An 11,414-nucleotide genomic window follows, 5' to 3' on the forward strand; every position below is an offset into this window, starting at 1 on the left:
CTACGATGAGCCGATTACGGTGCAGCAGCCGCAATTGCCTGAGTCCCTGGTAGACAGCGGACGCCGATCATCAGGGAACCGCTTTAGGATGAACGGGAGACCCATCGTGAACACGACGAGGACCACCCAAGCTAGATAGCCACCTAAAATGTTGCCTCGCGCCCCGACTGCGAAGATGGCCGTAGCGATGCCTGGAACAACGCTCCTGATAATGCTGGACAGGATCTCAACCGACGAGTTCAGCTTCCCCAGGACGCCGGGGCTCGGGCTCGCCTCGTTGACGGCCAGCTGGACGGCAGTCAAGGCCATGAACGCCCCCGGCCCGACGACAATGTTGGACACGGCCACAACCACGGCAGCGACGGTTTCGCCCTCCCGCTCGAGCGCACTGGTGACAATATACCCTACGAAGAACAGCGGCCACAGCCACGAGCAGACGACCAGGACGCGCTTCGTACCGACTCGGCGCTGCAGCAGGGGGAATGCAATCATGAGCCACACGGTCTCGCTGGCGCCGATGGCCGCGATGAAGGCCGTGATCTGGGCCGTCGAGAGCCCGAGCCCTCCGTGGTGGACGGGCGTGTACAGCACGACGGGGTGGATGGCCATGAAAGCGATGGCGATGAACATGACATACGCGTAGCCACCCAGCACGGCCTGCACCTGCGTCGTTTGCAGTATCTGCCGCATCGAGGGCGGCGGAGAGTCCTGCTGCGTTATCTGACATGCCTTGGAGAGACTGCCGTCTGCCTGTTCCGGCAGCGTCTCTTGGATCGCGAAGGCGGTGATCAGGACGGCGGTGCCGGTCATGGCCGCCGTGGCGAAACCAGACAAGGCGTAGGGATGGCGCTGCAGAAACGCGCTGTCCCCAAAGACCGAGGGATACTGGCTGGCCGGATCCGCGAGAGCACCGCCGATGATGGGCCCGATGAAGACGCCCAGATTCCCGGCAACAGCATACCAGCTGAAGAAGGTGGCCTGCGAGTCCGGCGTGCACAGCTCGCCAATCATGGTGCGTATGATGAGGTTGGCGCCCGAGAATAGACCTGTGAGGCTTCGGAGGAGCATCATGTGCGATATCTCCGAAGCCGTGCCGAACAGTGCCGTGCCGGTTGCCATGCCGGCGAGGCTGTACAGGAGCATCGGTCTGCGCCCGAAACGATCGGCTAGTGTGCCCCAGAGCAGCAGGGTCACAGCTTGCGCCGCTGAGAAGGCCGCCTCGACCAGGCCACTGTAGAAACCGACGTCAGATTCCGCCAGGTTGCCGTTCCGCTGGACCATCTCGGCCACGTAAGGGAAGATAGAGAAGAAGGCGAGCGGCTCCATCAGACGTGCATAGCATAGCAAGAGAACTTGCACTTTCGGCAATGAAGAGCTCGGCTGGAAGCTTGCGGCTTCGTTGGTGTCGTATCCGGCAGGGTTATACGATAGACGTGATCCATCTGTGGCCCCGTTTCCCAGCAGAGGAGTTGATTCTGCCCGGCGGGAAGCTGATCCATCGCTGGAGCATCGCGACATCATTCTTGCCGGATGATGCTTCATGGCTGGCCGGTTGACCGGGCGGGGATATATGGAGGTGGTGTTACGGGGAAGGGCTGCCACCGATGGAATGCAGAATGTCGTAGCAGTATCCAAACCAGTTTGGGGAACACGATGCCGTTCTGACCTCGACGTGGGCGGACGCGCTATAATATGCGTTTGGACCCGATCTGGGGTCAAACAAGCAAACACGTAGCCTTTCGAGACAGCCCCGGTCATAGTTCAGACGGTTACAATGCTCCAACTTGGTACCGATACGAATACCAGACAAGTGTCGAACCGTAGACAAGCACAGTCGAGATCGACGAGACCAATGATGCACAATGCACTCGGCAAAACCTGAGAAGTAGCACAAATTGCCGTCGGCAGACAGTGAGGGAGAGACTGTCCACTCGACCACGACGAGTTCATCGTGGTGTCTGTATTTGATAATCAAATCTGATGAGCCTCAGAAGTGTTCAATTGTAAGCCCAACCGATGCTGGGGGTTCTTCAGGAAGCATTGAAGTCTCCTATGGCTACTACCGGCTGCAACCTCATGACCAAGGCGACTGCTGAGCCTATCATCCATTCAGAGCCCATACGTCATTATGTTCGCACGAGAAGAACTAAAACACGAAGGACTGTGAAGTAAACGAGCAAGGCTGCAGATTCAGCCACCACATATCCCAAAAGAATGCCCCTTCTTGTAGAAATTGATGGTCTGACGAGGTGTACCTATCGGTGTGACCGGTTGTGATCTGGTGGTACTGAACACAGAAATTCAGCGAGGGGCACGCAAGTCCCTAGACATGGAGATTTGGGCTGAACCCGCTACCTGTCGAGCTTGTACTATACCCTAACAGATATTTGAATCTTTGACATGCTGTGGCTAGTTACGTAAAGTGCATTGGATGATTCTGTGCTCATGTTGGATATCCTCGAAGGTACACAACACTGACCTAGGGCAAAGAGAGAAACCACATTATTATTAACTTATGAGGCCCGAACTGCAGTTGCAGCATTAAATAGCGTGGGATAGAACCATCCTGGTCGATCAGGCTGGCCTACATGACCATTGGATGCGAGAGCGCCAGGAGCATTTGTTATCATGCTCAGTAACATCAATTTGGCTCCCCAGTATCGCGTCTCATGCGTCCCAACAATCACAATCTCGGGGTGATAAGTGATTAAAAGATTGCCTGCGCATTGGGCGGAGAAGACACCCCACCGGGCATGTTAAGTGGCATCGAGGCAAAGAAGAAAGTCCACCTGTCCAGCTCCTTGCAGGTCTCGGCAAGCCTTTCCAAATCGAACATCTCACCTGGTTTCCGCAGTGGTCAGCGGATGGGCTTTTAAGTGTAGAAATACCAACAGGGGCTAAGAACGTACCGATTGGCATACCCCAAGAAGCGAGGAAGTAGTCATGGAGGCTGATGTCTCCAAGTGGCGGAAAGACCTCAAAGGAGATGGCGTCGCCAGCGACTGCAGCTATTCCGGTGTCCCAAACCCACCGCAGGACGTCCGTGGTGGCTTCAAGACCAGCATGATGCGGTGACTCCAGGGCCTGGTATGCCTTCCTGGCATCTTCGTCCATCTTCTCCCACTCGCGGATCATGCCGCTTCGTATTAGCAAGATATCCCCATTCTTGAAAGTGACGTTGGATTCCTCGGCGATGGCGATGATGTCCTGTAGCTTGATAGTATGGAGAGAGAAGGTAGAGTAATTGATGGCCTGTTTGTCTGCCCATGACGCATAGTCGATGAGTACAGCGCGGCCGGTGATGCCCTCCTGAGCCCAGTGATGGATGCCAATACGGTCGCTCGTGCGATCCAGGATCTCGGCCTTGGTCGTGCCGCCATACCATTCTCGCCTCGTGGGCTCTTGATCCGACAACATTCCCCAATGCCGAAGACCGTCCCACTGGCTGCTCTGCTCTAATGCGATCGGTGTTAGTGACAAGACTCGGCAAGAGGCGATGACCTACTCACGAGGGTTGATGGTGTACACGTCATCGAAGGCGATACCATCCAAGAGGGGCACCACCTGATGGCCACAGGAGATTCGACCGTAGCCTGGATACTCCAGCTTCCTCAGATCCCAGTTGAGGCCGACACGTTGACCAGTTTCAATCTCCTTGGCAGCGTCGCGGGTGCGCTCGCTTGTCAGCAAGACGAGCCGACCGAGGCCTTCCTCTCGGCTGCCTGGGTTGCCAGCCCACACTCGCTTGGGATCGGGGAGCTCGTCGAATTTCAACTCTGCGGAATATTGACGGCGTGCGTCCATATTGTGCTTGATTGTGGTCTTGCTTTTTCTAAAGTGTATGCGTGCTGATGATAAAAAGTTGAATGTCAAGAACGGAGCATGTCCCTGGTCAATCCAATAACTGACAGAGAGAAGTGCCTGACTACTTGAAAATATTACGGTAAAGTAATTTCCGGCCGAGTCAAGCTGGCCGTAGACAAGAAGCAACAGCATGCAAGGATGAAATCAGTCGAGTGATTGGAACATGACAACCTCATCGGCGGCAAGCAGAAGTCCCACCTAGGGCACGACAAATGAGCCGAGACTTCAGACCGAGAAAAAGGCGCCCCTTTTAGTCTCTTGTCATACGAGTACTCGTGTACGGAACACAAATATGTCGCCAAGCGATACACGTTAAAATGACAGACACCAATACGTCATGGTCCAATCGGGATATGGATGCGACGGTCTTCAAGTGGGAGAATAGGGGAGAAGCAATACATATCCCTCTAAAATTACGACGGTTAGGGAAAACAAGAGTATACATGCCATCATATATGAGGAGGTGTACTATTATAAATGATGAACTGGCGGTTGAAGATTGGTCTGTCGATACGTAACATGCCAGTTGATGGCACCTGTGCCAGTTCACTGGTCTTATAAGCCCTACATCTTTCTTTCATAATCTTATAATCGAGAATGACTTCCTTTGCATCGCCTGCTTTCATATGCTGTTTACTGACAATACTTACTAATTCTTCCTCCTATCGACAGGTTCTTAGAAGCAAGGGATGCGGATGCCTGTACTCGTGTTTGACCACACACCTGGGTTACTGATTGCAGAGTACTGAGACATTCAAATGGCACAAGAAAGCGCCGGCCTGAACCTGGGATACAATGCGGATATAGGGAACACAGGGATATTGCAGGTGATCGAGAGAGGCAGTTGCATCATTTGCACATTCAACGCGGCCTTGGCCGAACAAACATATATCTACCCCTTCTTCGTCAAGGCACTGGTGGTTTTCACGGCCCAACTTTGGAACAGCATTCTGAACCTCCATCACCAGAATTTGTCTGCTATATACTATCAGATTAAAAAACACTTCTATCAAATCCCTTAAACAATGTCTTCCTCCAACGGGAGTAGTGGCACCAACGGGTCTACCGAGGCCACTGCTGTCGTGCAGCAATTGCGAAAGCTCAACAGCAAGTGGCTCCGGCTCTGCTGGCATGACTATACGTCGACCGCAAGATGTCGCATGGTCCCCATAAAGCGGGTGCTAGCTTTACTGGAGTGCGGCGAGCCCTTGAGTTTACCTACCACCAAGGCCAGCCTTGGAATGCTCCAAACGGACGCCTTAATTCCGGAGATCACCTGTACTGGGATGTATGAAGCTTTTCCAGACTGGCTGTCTCTGAGGCGAGGTCCTGTTTCGGGCCATGCATCAGTATTCCTTGACTTCAAACACAAGGACGGATCTGACGTTGATCTTTGCCCCCGAACACTTCTCCGCAATACTCTTGAATCGGCAGAGTTACATGGTCTATCGTTTCTGCTTGGCTTTGAGCTCGAGTTCGTGATCCTTGAGACCTGCGGAGAGAACCAACCACATGCGCTGCGTAACGTTGCTCACGGATGGTCTTTGGCTAGAGCAATCGCCGACTGTGGCCGAGAAGGAAGCTTCAACAGCATAATTGACGAGCTCCTCGACACCCTACATGGCGCAGGCGTCGAGATCGAGCAGCTTCACACCGAAACGGGCCCAGGACAGTACGAAATTGTCCTGCCGCCGCTGCCGCCTCTGGAAGCATGTGATACGCTGCTGCGGACCCGTCACATTGTCGAAGCCGTGGCCATGCGGAATGGGTTCCACATGACACTGCATCCTAAGCCCTTTGCTGGAGGCAGTGGCTCTGCCTCTCATGTACACATATCGATCTGCTCCCCTGGCGGGAATGCGCCCAAGGTCTACGAAAGCTTCTATGCAGGTATTCTCAAAAATTACCCAGCCCTTATTGCTTTGGCCTATGCCAATCCTGCGAGCTACGAACGTATGGTTGATAGCTTCTGGGCCGGTGGCCGTTGGGTAACGTGGGGTACACAGAACAAGGAGGCACCACTGCGAAAGTGTGTAGACAGCCACTGGGAGATGAAAACCCTGGATGGTCTGGCGAACCCCTACATAGCTGTAGCAGGCATACTTGCAGCCGGGACAGATGGCTTGGCCAAGGGGGAGCCCTTGACTTGGCGCGACTGTGCCATCGATCCAGCAAAACTTACGGCTGAGCAGCGACAAGAGCTTGGTGTGACGGTTAGATTTCCCAAGAACTTGGGAGAGGCTCTCGATGCTCTGCAAAGAAATGAGGTGCTGAAGGAGTTCTTGGGACACGAGGTCGTAAAGAGATATACGGACGTTAAGAATGGCGAGATGCACATGATGGATTCAATGACAGAGGAAAGGCGCAGACAATGGATCATAGAGAGATATTGAAATGCCAGATTCTAAGGAAAGCCATTGCTCTACAATCGGTCTTCTTCTTCTTTTTCTTCTTCTTCTTCTTCCTCTTAGCATCGGACTGTCAAGCTCGCGTGTCAACAGATACGGCCCACATGGCGTAACCCACCATCAGCCCGTGAGAAAAGCCCCTGCCATGTAAGCGGAATATAGTGGCAATGGATGTGCGAAAGTGAAGTTCCCACCAAGGGAATCCATCAAGAATAGCCTTGGCATTAGACTCATGAGGGCGCGCTGGCAATCAAACACTTGGATTCACAGTAAAGCTACCTATCTGTCGGGGCTGGGCTCGAAATCGCGCCTGCGCCAGTCGCAGCATTGACCAGCCAGTACACCTCTCAAATTCATCACGGCCGCTATTAACCCCTGACCGCGGCCTTCATGCCGTACACCTCGCTAGCGATGCGAGGGACATATTCTGCCGACTGGTCCTGTTCGATATCGAGCATCTCCCTGACCCACTCGGCTATAGTGCTGACCGTCTTGTCGACGTCGGCCTTGGTGTTGTGGGCATGAAAAACCATGCGAACACGGCTTTTGCCCTTTGGGACGACCGGATATGCGAAGCTGTAGGCATTCATGTTTTCCGACATCATGTGGAAGAACAGATACTGCTCGTGGCGCGGCTTAGTCCAGATGGGTACGATATGCGTATGGTAGACGCGCTGCTCCCAGCCTTCCGAGAGGGGACATGAAAGGAGGCCCGCAGATTTAGCTCGTTGCCACTCCATATTAGTGGTTAGCTTCTCGAAAAAGTAGGCTACAATGTCTTGGATGTTCTGCTGCTCCTGTTTCGTGAAACCATTGTCAATGAATGTTGCTTAACTCCCAGAGGCGAGAGTGGTGGGAATTGACGTAGATATGTGTCATACATACATTGATCGTTGCTCCGGTAGAGAGCAGTTCGATGCCGGCCCTGATGGAGGCGACCATGGGGAACGATGGAGCGCCACTGTAAACGGCGAACCGCATCTGATTCATGATCACGGCACGGATGGTCTTGTTGCACAAGATCAAACCTGCAGGCCACAGATGGTCAGCACAAAAGCAGTCACCCACGCGATCGGGGAGGTAGGGGTGGGGGAGGGAGGCAGATGAATACTTACCCCCAGTCGAGGCCATAGCTTTGCTACACATATGGACCCGGATTGCAATTTCCTTCTCCAAGCCGAGCATCGAGACCAGTCCCCGACCTTTAGGTCCAAGGACGCCGACGCAGTGTGCCTCGTCTATGACAAACTGTGCGTTACCGAGAGGGAAAATCTCTTTAGTTGCCTGAACGAACTCCTTGAGAGGGCAAACGTCTCCATTCATACTGTAGATAGATTCTACAAGAATGAGGATTGACTTGGTACCAGCTTTGAACTCTGGATGTTCGTCCCGGAGTATTTTCAGATTCGTACGCAGAGAGAGCACGTCGTTGTGGGCGAAGGAGACCTTGTGAGATGCCCGGCTGAGCTTCATGCCCTCGTGGGTTGAGGCATGGACCAGTTCGTCGTAGAGGTAACAGTCACCAGGCAGTGCAACGGCGCCAATGATGCCAACGTTACACAAGAAGCCCGAGTGACCAATGAAGGCAGTTTCGGAGCCAAAGAACTCGACAACCTGCTTCTCGACCTCGATCAAGTAGCTGTAGTTTCCGTACTGAAGGCGAGAGCCTGCAGCACTGAGGTCCCAGTCTTCGCCATGCTTAGTCATTTCTTTGAGGTAGGCGTCTCGAATCCGGCCGGTACGGTTCAGTGAGAGGAAGTCGCTAGACGCCCAATCAATAACAGTATCGTCCCAGCGAGGTTTTGCTGTAGAGAGCCTGAAGTCAGCTCGGAGGGTATCGAGGTGCTTCTCAATGTTGCGATAAAAGGCAGGCTCATCCTTCATGTATGGAGCCTGAAGGACATGGTCCTTGAGCCAGTCGTTGAGCATCTCTTGGTAGTACATGATTAGAGAATTTATGGAAAATGAATGGATTCAGATAAGATAGGGAGTTGATTTGGTGCGAGATGCTGGGCAACACGGACAGCGAGTGGTATGAAGCTGTGGACATGAGATTGGAGCACAGTCCCAAGAGAGGAATTTATAATACTTGTGATTCCACTCTTAAGCCTAGGACGGAAGACAGAAATTCATCATCACTGTGTTGCCCCAAGTCACGGCCCGTCAACATGCTTTCTTGAGCGCATATGCAGCCACTAAGAGTACTCCCGTGCCGACGCGTATTCTGCCAAGAGACTCTTGGATTCAAGGTAATCTCCTGCGCTCTATGGGTTTGTAATGCATATGCAGGACGATCTTCGTCTCGCATAGCGCAACGCCAGAAAACAAGAAAGCTAGCTGCCCATTTCCGTATCCGGCGAAGTTCCCCTGAATCACGACATCGGCAAGAGCTGAGACACCCCTGATGATCAATCTTGAACCTATACATGATAGTCACACCACATACTACATGCTGGTGGCCATGGATACAGGACGGAGTAAATGCGAAGCCGACCATGCGTTGTTACTGGAACTTCCAGACTTCTATACGTCCATCGCAGCCAATGGATCATGTAATGTTCCATATTGACGACACCAAGGTACGTATGAGAAGCCTTTATTCTGCGCATTGTCATAGTCTATCAAGGGGATGCCGTGACAGCACAAAGGCCTGCTGTAGGACTTAAAAAAACCCGTCACAGTCCCGTTTCCAGGCTACCATTAGAGCCCATCTCAATATATCTAGGAATACTACAGGTTCAAGTGAGGGAAAAAGTATCACGAGGGAGGAGATATGGCGATTTGTCCTGATCTTGTGGTATATTTCAAGAGAAAACGGTAGCCAAGTGGAAAGCATCTCTGCACATCAAAATGTAGACGCGAAATTGCCTAGTCTTCCCCCGTCGGTCATGATTATAGACCCATTACAATAGGCACCAGCTCTAGAAGCAAGATACAGCACCGCTCCGGCCATATCCTCTTCATTTCCTACCCTCTCCAGGGGTACCATGTCTCTTCCAATTCCCCCTCGGTCTATAATGGGGCCGGACATCTCGCTCGGGTATACTTGGAGATTCAAAGTGAGCTACAATGAATGACGAAGGAAGAGGAAAGCTCAAAGTACTGACGTCCTGGGCATATCATGTTTGCTCGTATTTCCCACCTTGGAAGTGCAACAGCTAAATTCTTCATCAGGTGCGTGCATGCCGCCTTGGACTGGCTGTAAGCGAATCCGGCCGTGTTAACCTGTTGCGTTCTGGTCATTATCCATGAGCCCCCATGAGACGAGCTCTCGTGATTACCTACCTTGTTGAAAGCGGCTATGGACGTGATAGCCACTACCTGAGATTTCTGCCGCACGTTGCCCTTTCTGTTGCCGGCGTCTAGGAGCCTTAGGAAGGCCATGGTAGTGTACCAGGTTGCAACAACATTCGCCCTGAAGGTTCGGGTATAGTCTTCAATCGACACGTCCATGTTGACACGTGAGAAATCTTCGACTGATATCTGGTGCTCTGAAGATGGTAGATGCGTTTGCGGACCACTGATGCCGGCGTTGCAGATGAGCAGATTGATGTATCCGGTATCCGCCGAGATCACGTTTACGGCGGATGTGAGGCTTGCCTTGGAAGTGACATCGCAAATAACCGGCTTCACAGCCTCAACACCTATACTCTGAGCGGCCTGCCTCAAAACATCGCCGCGCCTTCCCAATATATAAACAGTGGCCCCATTGGCAACCAGTGCTTTGGTTATAAGAAGGCCTATGCCTAAGCAGGAGGTTTAGCACGCCAATTCTGGCTCGATGTTGTTGTTTCCGAGCATACCTGTGCCGCCACCTGTCACGACTGCGATGAGTCCTGTTACGCTGAAGAGGTTTCCGGCTTGTAATGTTGCAGGGCTTTCCATTCTGGTTGAAGCCATTGGGGGCTGCAGGAATGATGAAAGATTCAGCTTGTACAAGCGCGAGATCTCTTGCTTCAACCTGTAGTCCATATATTCATCAACCACAGATGCCTGGCATACCGAGGAGAAGCCGTGGATGACAAAACAATCTTACGCAGTTTGTTTGTCTTCTTCGATCTCTATTCCGCCAACCCAACACGAACGCCGACGTCGTGCAATGTCAGCGGCCTGCCACTCGGCCAGGCTCCATCGATTTGGACGTAAAGCATCATTTCGCACACTGAAGCGGGATTAACTCATGCATATTAAACTTCTCAGAGGTTGGTTCGTAGTTTTACGTGGGGGGAACACAGCACCGTCTCACGGATCGGGAAGACGATCCGCAGCGGCCGGCTACCGAAAGACTCCCGGGTCATCGTGTAGCTGTGACCTGCAGTTATCCGGGATATTCATCGGTGAGACACCCTAAACCCCGGATAGTTTTAGCGGTCGGGTAGATGGACGGGATGCCTGCAATTCGGCCACTGTGCTCGGCTTGCTGCAAGTGCTGTCAATGCTCGACGAAAAGGGACATGTGTGACTCCGGCGGCACGCGTATGCAGTACGAGCTCCGCCAGAGTGACCTGATTGCTCCTCGCTCTAGGTAGTTCCAGTATGGCAGTCGCCAAGGTGAACCACGGTTGCAGTATCATGCTTGCCTCGCACTCTCGCTCCTCGATGAAGGAATTCGCACAGAGCGGATGGTTGGACGAGAGGCATCCGACACAGACATTCCAGCCCATCGTGCTCGGCTGCATCAGTTGAACAATGCAGGCAACCGGTCAGAAACACCACAGATGTGATGATGTCTTTTTCTGGGTCTAGATGAACCAAGGAGAAGCGATTGCATCGATACGCGGCTCTGTGCTACAGTTTGATTCCTACACTCCCACAACCTGCCGACATCGCGACGGAGACGATTATGGTGATTCAATTTACAGATAACAACTCGATCACTAATCTTCAAGCTCGTCATAGCAAATGCTAGTAGGTCTTCTCTTGGAAAATTGCCGTTTTCAATGCTACTGGCGTGGTGAGAAGAGCATCCAAACCTGACTCGCCATGATCGCCGCAGTTGCTGTCCAGGCCGGGCAAAGTCGTCCCGCCACAGCCCTGACAAAAGCGAAGCTACGTTATGTTGCCGAAGGACATACTCCACAACCAAGCCCTCACAACTTCCATCTTCCTGACATCACGGAGTTTTGCGACACGCGCTTCGAA

General features: G+C 52.6%; 6 protein-coding genes across 6 annotated transcripts in view; 2 read left to right on the forward strand and 4 right to left on the reverse strand.

Moving 5' to 3' along the window:
- VDAG_03867 (multidrug resistance protein mdtG) lies at positions 1–1,518 on the reverse strand (the record flags this gene model as incomplete). Its single annotated transcript, XM_009653951.1, has 1 exon — positions 1–1,518. The coding sequence occupies one exon, from the start codon at positions 1,516–1,518 to the stop codon at positions 1–3; it is 1,518 nt and encodes a 505-aa protein (XP_009652246.1).
- Positions 1,519–2,707: 1,189 nt separating this feature from the next.
- Positions 2,708–3,804, reverse strand: VDAG_03868 (uncharacterized protein; the record flags this gene model as incomplete). The annotated part of the gene is made up of 3 exons (XM_009653952.1): positions 2,708–2,841; positions 2,910–3,455; positions 3,510–3,804. The coding sequence occupies 3 exons, from the start codon at positions 3,802–3,804 to the stop codon at positions 2,708–2,710; spliced, it is 975 nt and encodes a 324-aa protein (XP_009652247.1).
- Positions 3,805–4,889: 1,085 nt separating this feature from the next.
- On the forward strand, positions 4,890–6,257 carry VDAG_03869 (fluG; the record flags this gene model as incomplete). Its single annotated transcript, XM_009653953.1, has 1 exon — positions 4,890–6,257. One exon carries the CDS (start codon positions 4,890–4,892, stop codon positions 6,255–6,257), a length of 1,368 nt encoding a protein of 455 aa, XP_009652248.1.
- Positions 6,258–6,640: 383 nt separating this feature from the next.
- On the reverse strand, positions 6,641–8,216 carry VDAG_03870 (8-amino-7-oxononanoate synthase; the record flags this gene model as incomplete). Its single annotated transcript, XM_009653954.1, has 3 exons — positions 6,641–7,069; positions 7,158–7,300; positions 7,346–8,216. The coding sequence occupies 3 exons, from the start codon at positions 8,214–8,216 to the stop codon at positions 6,641–6,643; spliced, it is 1,443 nt and encodes a 480-aa protein (XP_009652249.1).
- A 1,016-nt stretch (positions 8,217–9,232) lies between these two features.
- VDAG_03871 (short chain dehydrogenase/reductase family) lies at positions 9,233–10,172 on the reverse strand (the record flags this gene model as incomplete). Its single annotated transcript, XM_009653955.1, has 3 exons — positions 9,233–9,382; positions 9,558–10,018; positions 10,076–10,172. 3 exons carry the CDS (start codon positions 10,170–10,172, stop codon positions 9,233–9,235), a joined length of 708 nt encoding a protein of 235 aa, XP_009652250.1.
- A 636-nt stretch (positions 10,173–10,808) lies between these two features.
- VDAG_03872 (GA4 desaturase) overlaps positions 10,809–11,414 on the forward strand; it is a gene marked incomplete at both ends in the record, with an annotated part of 1,567 nt that continues 961 nt past the window's right edge. The window contains 2 exons of the mRNA XM_009653956.1: positions 10,809–10,937; positions 11,135–11,180. Coding sequence (XP_009652251.1) covers positions 10,809–10,937; positions 11,135–11,180 — 175 coding nt within the window. The remainder of the gene's footprint in view (positions 10,938–11,134; positions 11,181–11,414) is intronic.

Source organism: Verticillium dahliae, genomic scaffold (assembly GCF_000150675.1).
Source record: "Verticillium dahliae VdLs.17 supercont1.6 genomic scaffold, whole genome shotgun sequence".
NCBI classification, from domain to species: Eukaryota; Fungi; Ascomycota; class Sordariomycetes; order Glomerellales; family Plectosphaerellaceae; genus Verticillium; species Verticillium dahliae.